Raw genomic sequence first — 23,735 nt, 5'->3', positions numbered from 1 at the left:
AATGATAAAAATCTTCTATTACTTTATCAAGGTTGAGAGGCCTTTCTAGGGTCTTACCATTTTTTTAAAGTTATTTATTTATTTTGCCTGCATTGGGTCTTCATTGCTGTGTGCAGGCTTTCTTTAGTTGTGGCAAGCAGGGGCTACTCTTCATTGCAGTGCATGGGCTGCTCGTTGTAGTGGCTTCTCTTGTTACGGAGCATGGGCTCTAGGCACACAGGCTTCAGTAGTTGTGGCGTGTGGGCTCAGTCGTTGTGGCTTGTGGGCTCTAGAACGCAGGCTCAGTAGATATGGTGCACGGGCTTAGTTCCTCTGCAGCATGTGGGATCTTCCCGGACCAGGGATCAAACCCGTGTCCCCTGCATTGGCAGGCGGATTCTTAACCACTGTGCCACCAGGGAAGTCCTCTAGCGTTTTAGCTTTATGAAGAGGTTTTAATTTCAGTTCCTCACCTTGAGCAGAGTCATGACCTCACATCCTCTCCTTATGTAGGCATTAAAACCCAAGTTTATAAATGCTGAGACTATCTGAATCTGCAAACTACCCCCAGGACCACTGTACTAGTTTTCAGCTCGTTTGTCATTTTGACAAAGGGGGATTTATTTTTCTTTCTTGTGATTGCAGCTAGGTGTTAAATTGTTCATATTTAAATTCAACATTTATAGATAGTTACAGCAGAAGGTATTCCATATTAGCTAAATCTATCATGTTTGGCGACTATAAATTCTATCCTCCATAAGGATTAGGCAAAATATCGTATATGTATGTAGATGTGCATTATTACAGAAAATAGGTCCAAAACTTCAATTAAATTCTTAAATAGGTCGACAAACCAAACAAGGGTTAAGGATAATTGCTTTTAACTTTTGATCTGTTGGTCTAAAATTTTACAGTTAAGATGCTATATAATCCCACAAATTTAGAATTCTTTGGACTTACTTTCCTTAATAGATACATAGATATAGCTATGTCTGATTATATTTTTTATACATTTCAAGCTAATAAATTCCCCGTTATCATTCGTATCTTTTCTATATCCCTAACTGCAATACACTTTTTTAAAATTAATTTATTTATTTGTTTATATTTCTGGCTGCATTGGGTCTTTGTTGCTGCGTGCGGGATTTCTCTAGTTACGGCGAGCGGGGGCTACTCTTCATTGCGGTGTGCGGGCTTCTCATTGTGGTGGCTCCTCTTGTTGCGGAGCACAGGCTCTAGGCGCGCAGGCTTCAGTAGTTGTGGCACGTGGGCTCAGTGGTTGTGGCTCTCGGGCTAAGAGCACAGGCTCAGTAGTTGTGGCGCACTGGCTTAGTTGCTCCATGGCATGTGGGATCTCCTTGGACCAGGCCTCGAACCTGTGTCCCCTGCCTTGGCAGGCAGATTCTTAACCAGTGTGCCACCAGAGAAGCCCCTGCAATACACTTTTTGAACACATTTATTTACTCAATGGCCAAGAGAATGAAGATCCCAGATATCTCTTGTGCATATGAAAGTATAAACACTACAGAAGGCGGAGGAGTAGAAGAAAAGGTGTGGCTTCCCTGGTGGCGCAGTGGTTGAGAGTCTGCCTGCCAATGCAGGGGACACGGGTTCGAGCCCTGGTCTGGGAAGATCCCACATGCCGTGGAGCAACTGGGCCCGTGAGCCACAACTTCTGAGCCTGCACGTCTGGAGTTTGTGCTCCGCAACAAGAGAGGCCGCGACAGTGAGAGGCCCATGCACCGCGATGAAGAGTGGCCCCCGCTCGCCGCAACTAGAGAAAGCCCTTGCACGGAAACGAAGACCCGACACAGCCAAAAAAAAAATTAATTAATTAATTAATTTTAAAAAACAAGAAGAAATTAATGTAGTACAGAAAGAGAGTGTCTCAATAAGCACAGTATGAAGATGGTTAATATTTGAAGGCAGGAGGATATTAGCCCTCAAAGCTAGGAATCAGCACTTCTAAGTGTCCATCTGTTTCATAAAGTGACTCCTTGATTAAACTGCCTAACCTCCTTGATTTTTACTCTAGATACACAGGGCAAAAGATCAAATATGTATATTTGGTATATATTTAATATATATGTCAAAAGTCATTACAATTACAGTATTGAAATGGTTGAATAATGGATTAGATCATGGATCCACATCAATGGATCCACATCAATGGATTAGGTTAGGGAGGAATTATTCTTTATAGAAGAATCTATTATTAGTTGGGAGAAGAGACAATAGAAAAATTGAGAGGAAATCAATTAATTTTGTTATTTAGCCAGGCTGGATTTTACTGAAATATACTACCTAAACAAGCATAAATAAGATCATCCATATCCTTGGGAAAATTATCATCACACACATACAGGTAGAAGTTAGGAGCAACTTATTGTTTATAGCTGATGTACTTGTTTGACATTCTTACATGAAATAAAATTCAGTATAAAACTACCAACTCACTTCATTTGGTTCCTTTAATAGCATTATTATTAATTAGCAATAATGGTAGTAAAGATAAAGGCATAGTTTCTGTCTTCTAAGGACATACTTTTCAGAGTTTCTTTTCAAAATGTTCTTTAAACAATCAGATGATTTGTACATTAACAGCTAAATCCCGTAAGTCTTGTCATGAGTAAGGAAGATAAATTTCCTATGATTTTATCTATTTATTATATAAGGAAACATTTCCTGCCCAAAAGTCTACTTGACTACATGATTTTTCCATTCAAAAATACAGTATGTATTTTCCATGTGATTCTCTGCTAGCAACTAACAGCTACCAATCAAGAGAAGCCATTATATTGAGAAGCCTTACTGATACAGTGAAAAAAACAAACATGGAATTCAAAATCCGGACAGCACATCTAAGTTTGACTACTGGCTCTGCCATTTACTAGTTGTGTGACCTTAACAAAGCTATTTAACAGCTGATCAGTTTCTTTATCTGAAAAAGTAAAGGGATTACTATGCCTAAAACAAAGGATTGTTGTGAGAATTACAGATAAAAATGCCAAGTTCTCAAAATGCTAAAAAGAAAAAACAGTAACAACTAGAGTGAGATTGTGGTACACAACCTGTTCTAGATGCCTCTTTTTCTCCTTGAATGTGAGTAAATACTGTCTAAGTCTTTCCTGTATTACAAAATGAATTATGTAACAAAGACAAAATTTCCGCAGTTTTAGCTCTTGGACCTCGAGGTTCTAACTAAGGCTGATCTTCTCAAACCTACTCATTTATTAAATTCCAGCTATGTCCTTAGCACTCTTCCTATAACTAACAAAAACACTGTAAAATTCTCTAAAATTCCTATAACAACAGATCCTAGGAAATAGCAATGAGAAGAGATTATCAACCCCTGGCCTTAGGAGTCTCTTGAAGTTTGATTTCTTGAACTAAAAGACTTCTGAAAGCTATTAAAGAAGAGCCTATTGGGAAAAACAAAACAAACAACAAATAGCAAAATCTCCCTTTCTCCTCATCTGATCCCCTAGTTCCATTTTCTTCCAGTTCTGGGCTAAGGACTTGAAAGCAAGCAATCTCATTATGAATTGAAGCAACATAATATATACCTCGAAAGTTCTTTGAGGCCTTGGTACCCAAGTGGGGAGTAGTTTTACTTTCTAAGTAAGTAACCATAAAAGATTGTGTTAAACATGTAACACTCCATTCTCAACAGAAACCATCTCTGTCTACACACTTAACAGCAACTGAGGACTAGAGGTTAATGCCACTCTATTAGAATGCTTGCAAAGAAGTTAAATTCTATCACTCCAAAATGAAAAGTTACAAATTTCTTTTCCCTAGATACTTCCCTGTGAAAATAAATTCCTTTACTGGTAATTTACATAAGAAACGTTTTGGTTTGTTAAAAAGGGCACTGAGAGGGCATATAACTTCAGACAAGTCATTTAACCTCTTAGATCAAGTGCTCTCTATATCCCTGCTACTCAAAGTGTGGTCCACAATCAGCAGAACTGACATCACTTGGGAGCTTGTTAGACATGCAGAACATAAGGCTTACTATAACTCAGTATAGGAAACTACTGTACCCCAGACCTGCTGACTCAGAGTCTTCATTTTAACAAGATCACATGTGGTTTATATATATATATATATGAAAGTTTCAGAACCACACCTCTATACAATAAGGGGGTTTGACTAAATGATCTTAAGGTCACATATAACTGATTATTTTTTCAAGAGAAAAATCAGATCTGACAACACTGGCGCCTGTATTCTCATGCGGCAACAGTAGGCTGGAACTGAGTAGCAGCTGCCCCATAAGATGGGGCGTGCACTCTCCTTGGCTTCCCCAGTCCTCATCTGGCCCCTCCATGTATTTATGTTAACTGCTTGGCCCCTATTTAGTCACTAATCTAAATTATATAGATCCCAAGCAGTAATGAGGAAGTTCCTTTTTCAGTAAATAAGAGAGGCCTTCAGAGATAAAAATTCATTAGCTATAAGTAGTTTTAGGTGAAAGGAAATAAATTGTTCACTTACCTTGATGGGAAGTAGTGAGGTCCAGGTAGGAAGTAAGGGTGATGAAAAGAGAATCGCGGTGGGGTCCCAAATAATGTGGCTGCATGGACGAGGGGAGGGGGCTGGCAGACATCTGAGAGTGGAATAGGAGGAGCTTGGGGGATTGGAGCACTTCTGGGATAAGTGGAGACACTGGGATATTCCTTGGGAGGTTGGATGGGAGAGGCTGCAAATCTGGCGTGGGCAGTACTTGCACTAGTTGGAATCCTGCTGGTGCTCTCCAGAGAGACAGGAGTGGGTCTCTTCACAGAGTGACTGGCTCCAGAATGCAGCTGATGAGTGTCTGTTTGGGAGGGCCCAGCAAAGCCCTCCCAAAGGGGTGGGAGTGGTGGACAGAGGGGCAAACTTGGAGCCTGGACAGCCACCTGGGCAGTACTGGAGATGCTCGGCTGGAAAAGTGAGATGGGGCTTGGGCACTGGACGGCAGGTGTGGGCAGCTGGATGGCAGGTGGAGCTTCACCTTTGGAAATAAAAATAGCATGGGTCAGGCATGAACCGAGTCACTGCATATTTTTCTTTTTTCAGCAGAACTTAATAAACTGCACAACCAGAAGCCTTCACTAACCACCTTACCTAAGAACATCACCACTCTATTTTAGCATCTTGAACAAACTGAAGCCATCTTGTTTATTTATTTTACATTCTTGTCTCTCTTTCCCACCTAGATTCTAAGTGCCATAAGAGGAGAGACCTTTTCTGTTTTGCTCACTACTGTATCCCCAGGCCTCAACATTCTGCCTGGCACAGAATAGGCCCTTAAAAAATATTTTTTGGATGAATAAATAAATGAATAAAATGATTGAGTGATTGAGTGAAAGACAAATACACACAAATGCTGGTACAGATATATAAATGTTTCTAAAAGTAATAATATGAAACTACTGATAGTGGTTACTTTTTAAAGGTGGTCATCTGGAAGAGGGGGCAGTGCCGTGGGACGCCAGACTTTCATTTTATACCTATTGGTACTATTTGAATTTTCTGTTCTCTAAGTATATCAATTTTATTTTACATATTAATAGAGGTTTCATCATAGTGGTATGGGTCATTTTTCTTTTATTTGGTATACTTCTCTATATTAAACTAAATTATAAATGACATTTAATTTTTTAATTGCAAAAAAACTAAAGAAACAATCGGTCAAATTATTTTGCTTTATTGCATTCAATATGAATACGTAAGGAAATTCCAAAGTGAGACTAAGACTTGCCATAGGTCAGCAATTTGTGACAGATAAGAAAGGAATATTATCGCAGCAGGGCATGATGGATATAGCAGAATTTTTAGAGGCAAGTGAAATAATCATATATTTGATCTTTTTGATCCTGAAGAAGAGAGGACTGCTGACCGAGTTGCTGAGTTATCCAAATGACACACTTAGCCTAAATTTAACTTAACTTTTCCACAGAGATACAGAGAGAAGCCAAAGCAATAGATTCATGATCTAGTTTATTTCAATGCAGTTAGGTCTCTGTTAATATAGAAGATGCAGTCCAAGAACAGACCCTGTGGTTAGAAATGTTTCCGTCAGAGGCCAAAAGGATTGTGAATCTTCTCTCAGCCTTGGCCAGGTAACACCTTCCTCTCCTTCCTTCTCTCCAGATAAGTCAAATAACTACCCCTCCTCCCCCTTAAACCTGGAGGTAGGGAATTAAGGGGTATATCTGTTTCAAGTTGGCTGCTGACCCAGTGAAGTAGAGGCAACACAGCAGCAGGGTGTAGATGAAGCTGTACTGATTCTCAGTTAATGGGGTTACATGGACGAGCCCTCCAATCTGTGAGGCACAGGCCTTAGGCCTTTCCTGATTAGTCAAACATAATTGCCCTCTTCAGGTTCCCTCAGAACCTATAAATCTATCACATATCATAAAATAGTGTAAATTTGCAGGTCTGCCACCCTTACCACAATCACAAAACTGGGAGCTCAAGAGCAGGAACAGTTTAATTCATCTTTGTATCCCCATTACCTGGCACAGAACTTTGTTAATAATAGTTAAGAAAGGTATGACTAGATGAAAGAAAAAACAAACTAACAAATAAACCTATAGCTGACAGAACCTCTACCACTCATCTGGTATAAGGGAAATCTCCTTCTCTATGCAACTATGAAGCCAGGCTGACCTGTAAAATCTCTCAGTTTTATTCACTGAATTATCACTGCACTCAAGACATCTGCTCCTAAAATCTACCTCTGACGCAGATTTCTTTTCCCTGTACAGTACAAGAGGCTCTTAGTCCTCAGGAAAGAAGTATGGTCATTTTAGGCAAAGGAAACAAAAATTATAGGAGCCATAGAGAACAATGATATTATTTCAGTTATTGAAGAAGGAAGGGACTCATCTTTTAGCTGATACAAATGTTCTTTTCTACCAAAGATATTTTTTATAAAATAAGGGGTACCAGTGAGGCGTGAGGTGATAAAATCATGCATTCATTTAACTAAACAAATATTCACTAAGCAACTTACATGTGTCAAGCACCATTTTGGCCTGAGGTAAAAAATCAGATAAATCAGATGCATAGAGAGTTATATGGTAGTATGATGAAGATGTCCTAAATGTCAAAATTTATGTTGCCAAACAAGAGGTTAAAGTCTGCAACACCTAGTCATCACTGATAAACTGTCAGTGAATACGGAAGACTTGTGGAACAGGCAGAGATCTAAGGTATCACACTGTAGATAAAGTATGGAAAAGACCAGCCAGTCACCTGGTTTCTCTCCTTCTAGCATACAGCTAGGTTACATTTCTCAGCCTCCCTTGCAGTTAGGAGTGTACCTGTGGCTCAGGCTAACCAATGGAATGTAAGAAGAAGTGATATGCACCACTTCTGAAACTGGCCCATAAAAAACTCTCATGCATGATCCTCCATGCTCTTTTCCCTTCCGCAGGTCATGCACACTTGGATGCTACATATCAAAGATGGGAGAGCCATAGGGTAGAAGAAAACTGTGTCCATGAATCCCTTGGAAGAAAGCCAGAAATACTTATTTTGGACTTTACATGTGTAAAAACATAAACCATGATTCTGTTTAAACCGTTATGTTTAGATGAGTGTTGAAGCAGCTAGCATTATCTACTTGTTACATGAGCTACAGAGCAGAATTTTAGATCTATAGTACAATATGATAAGAACAAAAGAAAAAATTTAAAGTTATTAATAACTTTCAACAATTCTGGCAAATCTCTCCCACCCACTCCTAAAGAGGAAGACTCTTCTGCCTGTGTTGAATGGATGAAGGATGCAGCCAGGCTTTTGTTGTGTGACTGGGATGAACAGGAAGGAGTAGAGAATGGCATAAACTGAGGACAGACCAAATTTCTCTACAAGAAAAAGTTGTATAGAGGTAGAAAGAAGAACAGGAGGATGGGCATATGGCTGAGGAGAGAGAAACAGAGGCAGAGAGAGGAGGAGAGGACAGAGAGAAATAGAGTAAGAGGCAGACATAGAGACAGAGATGGGAAATGGAGACTTGGGAAGGACAGTTAGACAACTGCTAAGAAAGATGGGACTTTGGGGACAGAAATGGTAATGAGGAACCTAAGAAGACTTACTATAGTTTGAACCATAAGATTCCACCTTCCTTGCCTCATAAGAAAACCTACAATAATGAGCTACATCACTTTTCAAGGAATTTTCAAGCCATATCTTTGTTTCTTATGGATATAAAACTTTGCTAAAACTGATCTTAAGTCAGGGACAAGACCAGATTTTTTTGCATTATAATAACAGTATCAGAATGTTGGAGGGTGTTTTTTTGTTCTATTTCTGTTAAATAAGAATAGATGGGTAAACCAAAATCACATCACATGTTTACAACCAAAAAAATTATAATAGTAGTAAACATTTTTAAAGTAAAAATTTAGAGAAAACGTATGAATTCAGAAGAGTGAATGATGTCAACTGAGTTTAGATGTAATAAGGAAAACGCATTTCAGGTTTGAGAAATAAAATGTAGAAACTGAAATAATCTCACCAGAAAATTCCTAAATATATAAAACTGACATTTAAAAGCCAGGCTAAAATAAATATAGCTTCTACCAAACTTCCAGAATCCTTTAAAATAAATAAATTTGATCACTTAATGTAAAATGAAAATGCTGGCATAACTGGCATCAAAGACATATGATAAAAGAAAGTATCTAAAAAGTATTCTGGACTATCCGGCTGTAAGTACTTTCAGAAACTAGAATTAGGAGACAAGCTCACAAGATCACAATATCACAAGATCTTAGGTGGCATTCACTGAAGAACTTTAGAGAAACTCAAAGTTAGAACTGAGAAGATATTAGATGAAGTAAATACAAATGGTCTCCTGCCAAAAATGCTATGCCAGAGCATTTTCCAAGTTATTGGAAGTAGTGAACTTGTTACTGGAAGTAGTGAACTTGAGAACTATAGTTTAGTGAGTCTATTTTCTACACTTGAAAAGCTGATGAAATCTATACAATATATTAGTGTATAAAGGTTGCTAGGAAAAATGAGAGCAAATTTTTTGCTGATAAGAGATAAATTATACCTCACTCCTCAATAACTTGATATCTTTCTTCCATGGGAATAAACAAAACAAGTTTGAAAAACACAATTACCATGACTTTATGTTTAGAATATAAAATTAGTTGAAAGAAACAAAAAAAGGGATGGTGTAAAAATTTGTATCTGTAGGTAATAAGTGATTAAAAGCAGATTCTCTTAGGGGTTTGTGCTATAATTTGTTCTTATTTAACAGTTTTATAAATGATTTAGAATATAAAATATATAGTGAAATTTCCAAATTTGCAACTGATAACAACTCCTCCAAGTAATATAATGCCAAGCTGATGAGTACAAACTAAAAGAACATATTTCAAAAGTTGTATGATTGGGCAGCAGAGCAGCCAATAAATCTCATCGTAACTATTATATATATATATATATATATATATATATATATATATATCATAATTATTATACATATAACTTTATATATCTGGGAAAATAATTCTCAAATTTTATACTTAAAAGATAACGATTTTTTTAATCATTTGAGATCCAAGAATTAAATCTTTACTGATACTACATATTACTAGAAATAAGAGAAATTTAAAAAGAAAAAAGCAAACAAAAGATCATTATCCTTAGATTTGATTACTTGTATATGGCTCTGAAATGTTTCCTATAATTCTGCTTCTCATACTTAAATAAAGCATCATGGATGTAAGAGCTCTACCACTTTCCATCTCCCCAAATCTTTGCTCAGAATTGCATAAAATTAATATGTTGTATAAAACTGTCAGCTGCCTCAAGTAAGAACACTGATAAATATATTTCTGGGGAGAGAAAACATACAGCATTTAACTGTGGATAGAATGACATGGAAGAGGGGTCTTAGAAAAAGGGGTAAAGAGAAGAAACAGATGATAAAAGTGTAAATTATAAATAACAGATAAAACAAGGTAAGTTAAAAAAAAGCACAATTAAGCCTAGATTGAAATACAGGATTAAAAGAGATACTACCAAATAGCAAAGGCTGAAAGTGCCTGCCTGTTCTGGGAGAGAACAGGGTGATAGGATCAGCTTTCCTTGCCTTGAGCCTAGATACCCTGAATGTGGCTTTGTTGGTATCCATTGCTACAATGATACACAGGGAAAAAACTGAAAATGCCTAAGATCCTAATAAGTTAATTTTCAAGATATCTAAACCTCTCAGCACATAGATATGAGGAGGTAGAAACTGGAAAGAACAGTAGTTTCAGGACAAGTGATAGCAAGTAGTGAACGTACAAAGCTCTGCCTAAGAGATGACTAAAATACGCTCTGGAAGAACAAACTAATGATGGATAGACCTATAACAAGTTCTTAAGACACTAGATTCTCAATTTTGGGTTCTTAAAAGCAAAAGACAGGAATGTTGTGAAGAACTGATAATAGAGGAGACATTTAGGGAAAGACAATGTAATGAACGAAATATCTGGTAGAAGATAGATTACTTCCATTGCTTTTCTAGGACAGCAAAAAAAAAAAAAAAATGGTCATAAGAGATCAGTCACCATTACTATATTCCAGGACAGGATGCCTCATACCCCATCAGCAAGGCATTCTTTTATGCTAATAGTAAAAACACATTCCTATTTCCTATTGAATTACCTCAGTCATTTCCTGCATTATCTGCATAATCTATGGACTCATCCTGATTTGCTTAAAAGGTCTGACATAGAATATTTGCTACTCTAGCAAACCAAGGGCTTTGATGTCTACTGAAATCTTTCTTTCCCTGATTTAATGTTTTCACTCTATTCTTGCTTTTTTTCTTAACATTGTTGTTCTAAACTCTTAAGCTAACAGAAACAATATTTCAAGTTAAGAGGTAAAATCATCACACAGACATTTAAAAATTTGTAATCTACAATAAAACCAACTCACCAACTGAATGAGTGATGGTGTTCTGTAGGCTGGGAATTACCACAGAGGAGGTAGGTGAGCAATAAGGATAAACTGTTGTTGGATTTGCAGAGATGATATACTGTGTGCTACCAGAAAGTACATTGGAAACACTTAGAGGGAAGCGTTTGCGCTTCCCTGAACGAGGTTGATAAATCCAACCTAGAGAAGAAGGTGAACTATTTTTAATTTGAACATATAGATCCTATTTAGCCTTTAAGTAGTTCTTTTCACATTAAAAGTCCAAAACACTTCTAAGTCTTAATTGTCTAAAGTATCTTTTCCAGCTCTATGATACCATTTCTGTGCATTTTAGCATATATATCCATATGGCCATAATTCAAAGGAAGAGAAAGGGCAAATGTCTTTTATCCAAAGACACATAATGAATTTATAGTAAAATCAACATTAAAGGCACTGAGTTTGAATCCCAAAGCTATTCCTCTACACATAAAACAATGCCCCAGTAAGATACTGTTTGTCTCCTCCTGTTTCCTCACTTTCTATAAGACACAATTATCTATATCTTACGATGAAGTGGTTACTAATGACCAGTCACTATTTTTATGCCTTCTTCGGGAAGAGTCACTCTCTTAGACTTGGCAGTCTCCAAGTCCACAAACCACCCAATTTCCTTCCAAACTCAGAAAAGTGGAGTTAGGGCAGTTGTAAGCCACTGTATAACCAAGAGAATCACTGGTTCCCTGCAACCGCTGCTCTGACGATTCCCCCCTAGAACCTTTCTGGCACTACTTTAGAAAAATAGTTATTCTTTTCCCACCAAGCACAATATGTTGGCCATACACTGTGCTTTTACCAAGCTTAATATCAATGTCCTCACTGCTGGGGAGAGAATCAGAATTTCTTTCAAACTACATCATGATGGGGATAAATTTATCAATCAGAAGGCAGCACTATATTCTGATAACCATATAATATTAAAATGGAGCATGGTGTTAATGCCTGCAGCGTGCCCTGCATATTTTCTCTGTTGCTCTGATTTGAACTTCATTTTCTAGCATATTTGAAAAATTATAGCCTAGAACTCTGGAGCTTTACCTTCATTACGTTTATATTTATATATTTAATCAAAACGACAGTAAAACTGTTTGTCCCCAGGTTTGCATTAGTTGGCAAATATGAGACCAGATATCCCTCTACTTTGTTCTGTTTAAGGAAACTTATGCCCAGTATCAATTAAATCATTACTGTAATATTAGCCAGTATTTTCTCTATTGTACATATCAGATTAGAAAAAAATGACATTTTTGTCTTTCAGTCTCAACCTAACCTATTCTTTACCTAAATAAATTTAAAGAAATTAGAAAGAGGCTTTGTTCATTTCATTTGATTACCAGGAAATTCCTCTCTGTGCTTTTCTTTAATCTTTTGTGCTTCATCATAATAGGGTTTCTTTTGTTCTTCACTAAGTTTGTTCCACTCTAACCCGAGCTGGACACTGATTTCTGCATTGTTGGCTGCTGGGTTAGCTTTGGCTAGTGCTTGCCGGTGGATCCTTGCCCAAACCATAAATGCATTCATGGGTCGCTTCACATGACCATTTCTGTCCTCACTGAAGGGAGTATCTGGTATTCCTACATGACAAAAATTAAGAGACTAAATTAATGTGCCACACACACACACACACACACACACAATTTTAAAGTGAAGTGCACTTCCATCTATATTTACTTTTTAAATATCTGGAGAAAATATACACTTCAATATAGCCAAGGAACTGCCAGCCTTCCAGAATTCCTCATAATCCCTGAACTCAGCATTCTAAGCTGTGGCTTAGAAAGACTCTTCTCTTCCTCAAAAAGAATAATATTGTTGAAGATACTGTGGAAGTAATAATGTTGAAGACAAAGTAAACTGCTGGCTTACTACTTCTTTGAGCTATATTAATATCTCTAACAATAATTAACATTTAGTTTATTTCCCATTAAAATATTCTATTACTAAGGGACAGGAATTATGACTTATTAATGACTATAATCCTAGCACTAGGTGGGTGTACCCTAAATGTTTAAAGGAATTCATTTACATGCCACTGGAGTGCCCATTCAAGCAAAAATACTTATAATATTAATACACTATATTATTTATATTTCGTTAGGAAGGTGAAGCACCTGCCAAGGTGGGTCACTAACACTAGTTCCATGTCCCAGGAGAAAAAATAAGAGGAAAATAAGAAAGGTGACTTCTTGAAAGTCACAGACACACCTGAAATTACAATAAAGGAAGTTGTTTAAATTCACATCTCTCACATAATTCATCAAAAACCACTGCCTAGGGGCTTCCCTGGTGGCGCAGTGGTTGAGAGTCCGCCTGCCGATGCAGGGGACGCGGGTTCGTGCCCCGGTCCAAGAAGTCCCACATGCCGCAGAGCGGCTGGGCCCGTGAGCCATGGCCGCTGAGCCTGCGCTTCCGGAGCCTGTGCTCCGCAACGGGAGAGGCCACAACAGTGAGAGGCCCGCGTACCGCAAAAAAAAAAAAAAAAAAAAAAAACCACTGCCTATAAACTTCATATACTGTTTCTCTTTATTTTAGGGTTACTTGATATATAAAATTTTAAAATGCACAAACGATGAAATAAGTATTATAGAGAAAGCTTCCCCTTTCTCTCCTTTAGAAAATGGAAACAAAGTTTAAAACTTACTGACGATAAAAAGCAAGAGGATGGGGAACAGATGAACTTATTTGCAAAGCAGAAATAGAGACACAGATGTAGAGAGAACAAACATATGGGTACCACCAGGGGAAGGGGAGGGTGGGATGAACTGGGAGACTGGGATTGACATATACACACTACTATGTGTAAAACAGATAACTAATGAGAACCTACTGTATAGCACAGGGAACTCTACTCAGTGCTCTGTGGTGACCTAAATAGGAAGGAAATCCGAAAAAGAGGGCATATATGTATACGTATAGCTGATTCACTCTGTTGTACAGCAGAAACTAACACAATATTGTAAAGCAACTATACTCCAATAAAATTTTAGAAAAAACAAAAGCAAGAGGGTGGGGTGGGGAGGAAGAATCAGTAAAGAAAATAAGAAAACAATAAAGATAAAAGTCAATGAAGATATGAACTGAAGATTAATATGACTTTCCATTGACATTTACTGCCATAGTATTCTGTCTGAATTAAATCTTAAAATAAGAATTTTCTGGCTATATATTTGGAAATAACAGATAGAAATAAAATATCTACTTGTAACTGTTACTACTGTAACTGTGGTCATTTCTTTGAAAACAACTTATTCTACAGTGTTTTCATTTTCTATATTTCTATAAGTCCTTAGCTTTTAGAATACCATTACAATTAATTATGTACTGTTTTCTCCTAGAAAATGTTTACTCTTCATTTTTAAAGAAGATAAATCACCTCTATATCCAGTATAAACTTTCCTGTTTATTTTTTCATTAAACACTATTTTTTCTTGTTTCTTGACACATGTAAAAATACTGAGCTGCTATATAATACAATATTTTAAAATGTTGATTATCTGTAGCATATAAACTGAGGGCTTTGTGTTATCTAGCAAGACTATTTCTATTTTTGTGTATAAACATTAGTCACATCTAAATCTCATCCTTCACTGGGCCTTAAAAAAATTATTATTTTTAATGTTTGGGAATCTTGAACGTGTTAGCGTATTTTACTGGTATATGTACAAGTCAGAAGTGATACCTTTGCAGACTTTGCCCTGAACCCATTATTTTATTTTTCTAGTTTATGCTTCTCAACAGCTGACATGTCAGCTACGGGGCAATAGACGAAGTTTGAAAACCAGATGATTCCCCTGCCGTCTGATAATACCTGCATCTGAGGGAAGCACGGTGAGCGGGACACCTTTGGTTTCAATTTTTACAGAAGGCTCCAGTAAGGACTGCATTTTAATAGGCACTGGTGTCAAGGGGACCTTGGTCAATCGTATCAGCTCTGAAGGTGGAGGCCCCTGAAACTGGATCCGGGTCCCAGGGGGCACGGTGTGAAGAGTCAAAGGGATCTTGAGGTCTTGCTGGTGCGGCCCAAAGGCAATGGACGGCTGGGTCAGGATGACATCCTGGCTGCCATGGACCAGGCCACTGGAAGCGGGCGCTGTGCCGAGCCTGGAGTCCTCGCGGAGTCTCTCAGGCTCCTTCGTCGCCGTGTAGCTCATGACCTCCTCCTCCTCCTCCAACTTGCCCTTCTCGTCCCATCGAGGGCTGTCGAGGGCCGGCCCGGGGCCTCCCGCCTTCGCCGCCATGGAAGCCTTAGGGCCCGCCTTGACGGCCCTCCGAGGTCCCACTGACGGATCCGAGCTGGGGTCCGGCTCCTGCTTCTCTGCCTTAACGTGCACCGGCAGGGGCTGCACAGGGTGCAACTGAGGCCTGCAGGGGGCACCCTCGGACGCCAGGGGCGGCGGCGGCGGCGGCAGCAGAAGTAGCAGCTCGGGCCTCGGCTGCAGCAGCCGCGCCTCCGCGGCAGAGGCGGCTGTGCCTTCCTCCCGGGCCTGAGGCAGTGGTGGCCCAGGCGGCAGCAGTAACACCTGCTCCGGGTTCACCTGCAGTACCCGCCGTGCCGCGGGCTGTACGCCCGACGCCGGAGCCTCCCCGCACGACGAGGCTACGGTCGCAATGGCGGCCGCGCACGGGGCGGGCGGCGACGCAGAGGGCCCCGCGGCCGCTGCCCGGAAAGAGGCGCCCTCGACAGGCACCGGCCGCCGAGCGGGGCGCAGCGGGCGCGGGGCTTTCGCCCGCGGCAGTTGGCGCAGCTGAGGCGGCGGCTCCGGCCTGGCTCTCTCCATGGGGGCAGGGGGACGCCCCGGCCCGGTCCCGGCCCTGATCGTGAGCTCAGCCGTTTGTTGGCAACCTTCTCCCCTCCCCTTTTCAGTTAAGAGCCTTCCAAGGCTTTTGCTACCCAGAACCCTACGCGGTTCATAAAGCAGCCCTTGGTCTTGGCCTCGCCCAACCACAAGCGACTTGGTAACCGCCCCCCCGGCCCGCCAATCACAGGCACGTTCTCCTGCTCCTCCCGCCCTCCACGCACCCCTGGTACCGAGCCCTCGAATCACCCGCTACGGCCGGGTCCGCGGCACGTGCTGCCCATTTTCCCCCTGTGACTCTCCCTCTCTTTCGGAGTTCTCTACCGGCCGTTGTCCTTAGTTACCCCTCCCCCGTCTGGAGCGCACGACAATGGCGTTGCCCAGGAAACAGAGCGGTTCCCCGCCACTGACCTCCAGGAGATAAAGCCGTGTGAGTTCTTCACAAGAGCTGGAGATACCTGCCTTGAACGAGCGGTTTGCAATTCCAGAATACCCCGTGGGCCCTGACCCTCACCGGGGTCTTTGGATTTGTGCCAAGGGAAAAGAAGGCAAATTTTGCAACTTCTCAATAACCCCCTTAGCTGATCTTGCTGGGAAGAGTGTTCGACTTGGCCATTACTGTGCTAAACTTTTCATTTATCACCACTCCTGTGGGCCCTGCTTGCAAAATACATCCCAAATTCATCCACCTCTTTCCGTTTCTCCTGCCATTACTCTGTTCTGCTCTTACATCATCTTTCACCTGGATACTGCTATAGCTCTGTAAATAGTCTCCCTGCTTTTCGCTTTTGTCCCACTACGCTCCAGTTGCCAAGAATCTTTGAAAAATACAAATCTAGTCCTCCCACACCCTCTCTCCAAAAAAAATCTTCTCAGGCCACGCAGTAAAGGTTTAAGGTCTTGGCAAGGTCCGTAAGGCCCCAAATAGCGTGGGCTGTAGTTCTCCTATTTACCACTCTAGCCCCAGCTTTAGCTACACTGCGTCTCCTCATTCTTTCTCCTACTTCAAAGATGTTTGAATATGCCCTCACTTGTATTTCTCCCTTGTGTCTCCTTAACACCTCCTGCTCCTATTCGGAATTGCACCTCAACTAGTACTTCCTCAAAGACGTGCTCTCTGACTCTGAAAATCAGGTCAAATCTCCTTTATGGACTCGTACCTCTATCACCTCTTTTAAAGTTCTTACCACAATTCGTACTTACATATTTCTTTATGGCATTATTCTGCTGCCTCCTCCACTTTACTTATACTCCTTGAGGGCCGACTGTGTTTTGTAAATCTCCAATGCCAACCATAGAGCCTGGCGTATAGTAGACATTCAATAAATACCTGTTGAATGAATAAAGACTGTCGTAGTCTGATAATAAAATAGTAATAATCACTACCTATATTAAGGGCTTACTTTTATGCTAGGCATTGCTTCAAGTCCTTCGTGTGCTTATGCCTCTCCTTTTACTAGTACTGTATTGTGTTTGTTTCCATTAAATATCACCAAGAGAAAGAAGAAATCTTGTATTAACATTTGTTACATTTCTAAGTGATGTCCTGATTAAAAGCTATAGATTTATCTTGAAGCAGATCATTTTTTGCCACCAGAACAAGTTAGCTCTCAAAGAAGACCTGACCCAACTCTCTAATGCCTTGTTGTCAAATGTGGCAAATAGGAGTTCTTACAACTGGCAGATAGTCAAGGGCAGTGGTTCTCCAATTTTTATCTCAGGAACCCTTTATATTCACAAAAATGATTGAAGATTTCAAAGAGCTTTTATTTATGTGGTTTTATCTGTCAACATTTGCCATATAATAAATAAAAACAGGACTAGTTATAGTTATCAATTCATTTAATTCATTCATTAATGAATAGTTATCAATTCATTTTAAGTATCTATAATAAACCCATTACATATTAACATAACACATTATTATGATAAAACTATGTTTTCCCCCAAATTAGAAGAGTGGAATTGTGGATCTACTGTCTTACTTAGTTGAAAAAAAAAGTTGGATTCTCACGGCTGCTTCTGCATTCAGTTTGTTGTAATTCATGCCATATAGGCTCTAGAAAGCTTCACTGTACACTCATGAGAGTATGAAAAAAGGCAAATATTGTCTAAGAATTATTATGAAAGTAGTGTTAACCTAGCAGACACTCTGAGTCAGTCCCTGAACCACATTTTGAGAACCACTGACAAAACAAAGGCTAGTGAAAGATGCAGAGGAATAAATCACGGTAGTGTTGATTTTGTGCAAGACTAATACATATTCCAATCTGAATGAGTAATTCAAAGCACGTGATGTGTCAGTCCTCTGTGGTAGCAGTGCAAATAGTATACGGGGAGTATATTTTAAGCAGAAAGCAATCTTTTTTAAAAAACAAAAAACAGTTTTACTGAGGTGTGATTTATATATAATGTTTACAATTAAATGTACAATTTGATGTGTTTTTAATAAATATTTAAAGTTGTGTAACCATCACTACAATCCAGTTTCAGAACATTTTCAAAAACTCAAAAAAGTTGGGGTAAGGTAACTCAAAAAGTCCTCTTGTTCCCGTTTGCAGTCAATATATGCTCCCACCTTCAACCCCAAACAACCGCTTATATGCTTTCTGTCTCTATAATTTTGCCTTTTCTAGAAATTTCATATAAATCGAATCAAATAATGTGTAGGCTTATATGTCTGGCTTCTTTAATTTAGCATAATGTTTTTGAGGTTCATCCAAGTTTAATGTATCAGTAGTTCTTTATTTTATTACAGCGTAGTATTCCATAGTATGGAAATACCTAATTATTCAGGGATATTTTATTGTAAGATGTCTCCCACTCATTTTGTTTATCCATTGACAGGCTGATGAGCATTTGGATTATTTCTAGGTTTTGGCTGCTATGAATATGATGCCCATTCATGTATAAATATTTGTGGGGACATAGGTTTGCATCTCACTTGGGTAGGCACCTAGGAGCAGACTTACTAGGTTATGTGGTAAGTGTATGTACAACATTTTACAAAACTGCCAAACTGCTTTGCAAAATGTATCATCTTACATTTCCACCTACAACATATGAGGGTCCCAGTTTCTCTACCTCTTCTCCAATATTTGCTGTCAAATGCCTTTTAAATTTTACCCATTCTATATAGTATATATAGAATATATTATAGTAGTAGTATATAATAGTAAATAATTGTGTTTTAAAACAGTGAATAATAATTCACAGTGAATAATAATGTTGAGCATCTCTTCATGTGCTTAGTTGCTATTCATAAATTTTTTTGTGTGTGTGTGTGGTATGCAGGCCTCTCACTGCTGTGGCCTCTCCCGTTGCGGAGCACAGGCTCCGGACGCGCAGGCTCAGCGGCCATGGCTCACAGGCCCAGCCGCTCCACGGCATGTGGGATCTTCTGGGACCGGGGCACGAACCCGTGTCCCCTGCATCGGCAGGCAGACTCTCAACCACTGCGCCACCAGGGAAGCCCCTCATAAATCTTTATTGCCTAGTTCTGTTGAAGTTTCTTTTGCCTATTATTTAGATTGTGTTGTTGATTTCCTTATTTTTGATTTTTAAGGATTCTTAATATATTCTGGATATAAGTTCTTTATTAGATATATGTATTACAAATATTTTCTTCCAGTCTGTGGCTTGTCTTTTTGTTCTGTTTTTTTTTTTGCTGTCTTCTGAAGAGCAACATTTTTACCTTTGATGAAGTCTAATTTGTCAATATGCCGTTGATTATATTTAAGAAATCATTGCCTAACCTAAGATTAAAGATTTTTCTCTTGTGATTTTCTCTAGAAGAGTTTCGTTTTAGTTCTTACATTTAGCGCTATGATCCATTTCAAGTTAATTTTTATGCAAAGAAAGAACTAGTTCCTTACCTAACACCCTACAGTTGTTTCAGTACCATTTGCTGAAAAAACTATCCTTTTCCCATTGAATTACTTTAATACTTTTGTTGAAAATTAATTGACAATATATGCATGGCTTTATTTCTGAACTCTGTTCGGTTCCTCTGATCTATGTCTGTCTTTATGCTAATACCACATTGTCTTGATTACTATATCTTTATGGTAAATTTGGGGATTATGTCATATAAGTTCTCAAACTTAGCTCTTTTTCAAAATCATGTTCGCTAGTCTTGATCCTTTAGATTTTCATATAAATTTTAGTATCAGCTTATCAATTTTCACCAAAAACAGGCCTGCTAATTTAGGTAGCCTGCACTGGATCTATAGATCAGTTTTGGAAAAATGGACTTCTAAGCAATATTGAGTCAGTTTGCAGCCATGGAATATATGTCCATTTATTTCAGTCTTTAATTTTTCTTGACAATGTTGTATAATATTCAGTGTACAGTTCTGCACTTCTTTTGTTAACTTCATTCTAAATACTTTAATTTTTGATGCTGTTATGAATGTAATTGTTTTCTTAATTTCATTTCTAGTTGGTTATGTATTGATTTTGTATTCATTGCCTTACTGCACTGCCTAGAAGCTCCGGTCTAGTGTGGAATACAAGTGGTGAGAGTGGACATCTTTGCTTTGTACCTAGTGTCAGGGGAAAAGCAATGTCTTTTATCTTTAAGGGTGATGTTAGTTGTAGGTTTTATGTAGCTGCCTTTTTATCAAATTAAAGATGTTTCTTTCTCTTCTTTCCTAGTTTGTTGAGAGCCTTATCATGAATGTTTGTTGCATTTTATCAAATGCTTTTTTTTTAAATTCACATCTAAATTTTTTCATTTTAAATTTACACAGTTGCAAATGATTTGATTTCTGATGTATTGTAAATATTGATATTTTATCAAAAGCTTTTTCTACATATTTTGAGATTGTCATATTCCCCTTTAGTCTAGAGGTCAGCAACATTTTCCAGAAAGGGCCATATAGTAAATATTTTTGGTTTTGTGAGCTATATGATCTTTGTTGCAACCAATCAACTCTGTTATTGTAGAATGGAAGCAATTATAGAGCATGCATAAATTAGTGGGCATGATTGTTTTCCAATCAAACTTTATTAAAAAAATAAAAGTCATGCCAGATTTGGTCTCTGAGCTGTGGTTTGCTGACCCCTGCTTTAGTCTGTTACTACTACGTGTATTATATTACTTGATAGTCAGATGTTAAACTAGCCTGCCTTAGTGGATACACCTACTTGGTCATAATGTATAATCTTTTTTATACAGTATTATACACAGTTAACTATTCTTTTAAGAATTTTAGCATTTATATTCATGATGGATATTGGTCTGTAGTTTTCTTGTGATATCTTTGAAACTTTGGTATCAGGGTAAAATGAGCTGGAAAGTGTTCCATTTGCTTCTAGTTTTGAAAGGGTTTGTATTGTATTGGTATTATCAATTCCTTAAATGTTGATAGAGTTCACCAGTAAAGCCATCTGGGCCTGGACTTTCCTTTGTAGGAAGACTTTTTAGTTAGTCAAATAATTTAATGTCTTTATTTGATATAGGTCTATTCAGATTTTATATTTCTTCTCGAGTCAATTTGATAATTTTTGTCTATGAATTTGCCCATTTCAGCTAAGTTGTCAAATTGTTGGCATAAGGTTGTTCATAATATTTCTTCATAATCTTTTAAATTTCTGTAGAGTTCAGGATGTTTCCTTTTCATTCCTAATTTTGGTAATCTGTATCTTTTCTCTTTTATCTTGGTCATTTTACTAAAGTTTTGTCAATTCCATAGGTCTTTCCAAAGAACCAACCATCAGTTTCACTGATTTTTCTCTATTGTTCTGGTAGTTTTTTTTCTTTTAATTTCTGCTATGGGCTCTATTATTTTGTTTCAGGGTTTCAGGAGCCCTGCATCAGGAACCAGGGTCAAAGACCAACTATTAGAAAAAAAGATGTTCCTAGATCTCTGATCACTTTGGAGATTCCAAGGGTTTTAGAAGCTCTGTGCCAGAGACAAAGACCAAATCTGCATTTATTGTTATAAATCATAATATCACAGATATTTTAAGAAAATGTTTGAATACATCATAACTACCAATTTATGCACTCTATTTCTGTACAAGGTTGAACTGTTCCCTGGCAGACCTGAGTTCTGCTCCTCCACAGAGGAGATGTTTGATGTGGGACAAGTCAATTGTTCCTGATCCAAAATCTTGGAAATAGAATAGACAAAATGCAAGAAACAGTTAACAAGGACCTAGAAGAACTAAAGATGAATCAAACATCGATTAAAAACACAATACATGAAATAAAAAATACTCTAGATGGGATCAATAGCAGAATAACTGAGGCAGAAGAACGGATAAGTGAGGTGGAAGATAAAATAGTGGAAATAACTGCTGCAGAGCAAAATAAAGAAAAAAGAATGAAAAGAACAGAGGACAGTCTCAGAGACCTCTGGGACAACATTAAACGCACCAACATTCGAATTATAGGGGTTCCAGAAGAAGAAGAGAAAAAGAAAGGGACTGAGAAAATATTTGAAGAGATTATAGTTGAAAACTTCCCTAATATGGGAAAGGAAATAGTTAATCAAGTCCAGGAGGCACAGAGAGTCCCATACAGAATAAATCCAAGGAGAAATACGCCAAGACACATATTAATCAAACTGTCAAAAATTAAACACAAAGAAATCATATTAAAAGCAGCAAGGCAAAAACAACAAATAACACACAAGGGAATCCCCATCAGGATAACAGCTGATCTCTCAGCAGAAACTCTACAAGCCAGAAGGGAGTGGCAGGACATACTCAATTGTTCCTGAGTCTCAGTTTCTTCCACTCACTCGGTGGGTGGCCTTGGATAAGTCACTTTACTTCTTTAAGTCCTCAGTTTTTTCATTGGTTAAATAAAGAAAACAACTATTTACAAGCTTGTTATGAAGACTGAGATAATCCCATAACATACCAGACACAGTTGCACATAGTAGGTGTTTAGTAAAGTGTAGCTTCTATCTATTAATTAATCCAACAAGTATTTATTGAGCATGCAATACACTGCAGGCACAGTGCTAGGTATTAGGGATAATTCGTCAAGCAAGAAACACAACGTCCGGGGCCTCCCTGGTGGCGCAGTGGTTGAGAGTCCGCCTGCCGATGCAGGGGATGCGGGTTCGTGCCCCGGTCTGGGAGGATCCCATGTGCCGCGGAGCGGCTGGGCCCGTGAGCCATGGCCGCTGGGCCTGCGCGTCCGGAGCCTGTGCTCCGCAACGGGAGAGGCCACAACAGTGAGAGGCCCGCATACCGCAAAAAAAAAAAAAAAAAAAGAAACACAACGTCCCTGTTCTCTTGAAGCTTCTAGCCATGGTTGGTGGGGAGAAAATAAACAAGGAAACAAATAAATGAGATAATTACATTCGGTAGTAAGTGCTTTGAAAAGACAATTCTTTCTGTGCTTATATTTACTATTAGTGTAAAAACCTTCCTGGTCAATCTCTCTCTACTCCTTTATGTTTTAGGAGCCACTCTCAAATTAAAGAGAGCTCAAAAATGACTTTAACTGAGCTTGGAAATTCACTGAACTACTGACTCTTAAAGCGACATGAAGACAGAGAGAAAAATGAAATGTTGGTGAGAGGAAAATCCTGAAGCTGTACCATAGCTCCCAAATGCCATTTTGTGAATCATTGCCTGTTGGGATTCAGAATTACCTGGGGAGCATTTTAAAGATACAGACTCCCGGGGCTTCCCTGGTGGCACAGTGGTTGAGAATCTGCCTGCCAATGCTGGGGACACGGGTTCAATCCCTGGTCCGGGAAGATCCCACATGCCGTGAAGCAGCTAAGCCCGTGCCCCGCAACTACTGAGCCTGTGCTCTAGAGCCCTTGAGCCAGAACTACTGAGCCCGTGTGCCACAACTACTGAAGCCCGTGCACGTAGAGCCCACGCTCCACAATGAGGGAAGCCACCGCAATGAGAAGCCTGCACACTGCAACGAAGAGTAGCCCCCGCTCACCGCAACTAGAGAAAGCCCATGCACAGCAACAAAGACCCAACACAGCCAAAAATAAATAAATA

At 39.0% G+C, this 23,735-nt stretch overlaps 1 protein-coding gene across 2 annotated transcripts in view; it reads right to left on the bottom strand.

Moving 5' to 3' along the window:
- Positions 1-15,803, bottom strand: part of LOC309805147 (transcription factor SOX-30-like) — a 33,161-nt gene extending 17,358 nt beyond the window's left edge. The window contains exons 1-4 of one of the 2 annotated variants that reach the window (XM_082622978.1): positions 14,768-15,803; positions 12,294-12,533; positions 10,921-11,100; positions 4,480-4,978 (exon numbers count right to left, since the gene is read on the bottom strand). In XM_082622978.1, the coding sequence (XP_082479104.1) occupies positions 4,480-4,978; positions 10,921-11,100; positions 12,294-12,533; positions 14,768-15,737 (1,889 nt within the window). In that variant the 5' untranslated portion in view covers positions 15,738-15,803. The remainder of the gene's footprint in view (positions 1-4,479; positions 4,979-10,920; positions 11,101-12,293; positions 12,534-14,767) is intronic. The other variant, XM_082622979.1, reaches the window with a different exon arrangement.
- Between the last annotated feature and the right edge of the window lie 7,932 nt (positions 15,804-23,735).

Source organism: Mesoplodon mirus (genome assembly GCF_964341445.2).
Source record: "Mesoplodon mirus genome assembly, chromosome: 5".
In the NCBI taxonomy this organism is placed as follows: domain Eukaryota; kingdom Metazoa; phylum Chordata; class Mammalia; order Artiodactyla; family Ziphiidae; genus Mesoplodon; species Mesoplodon mirus.
The sequence above is the reverse complement of the archived record's forward strand: the minus strand, read 5'-3'. Positions and strand labels throughout refer to the sequence as shown.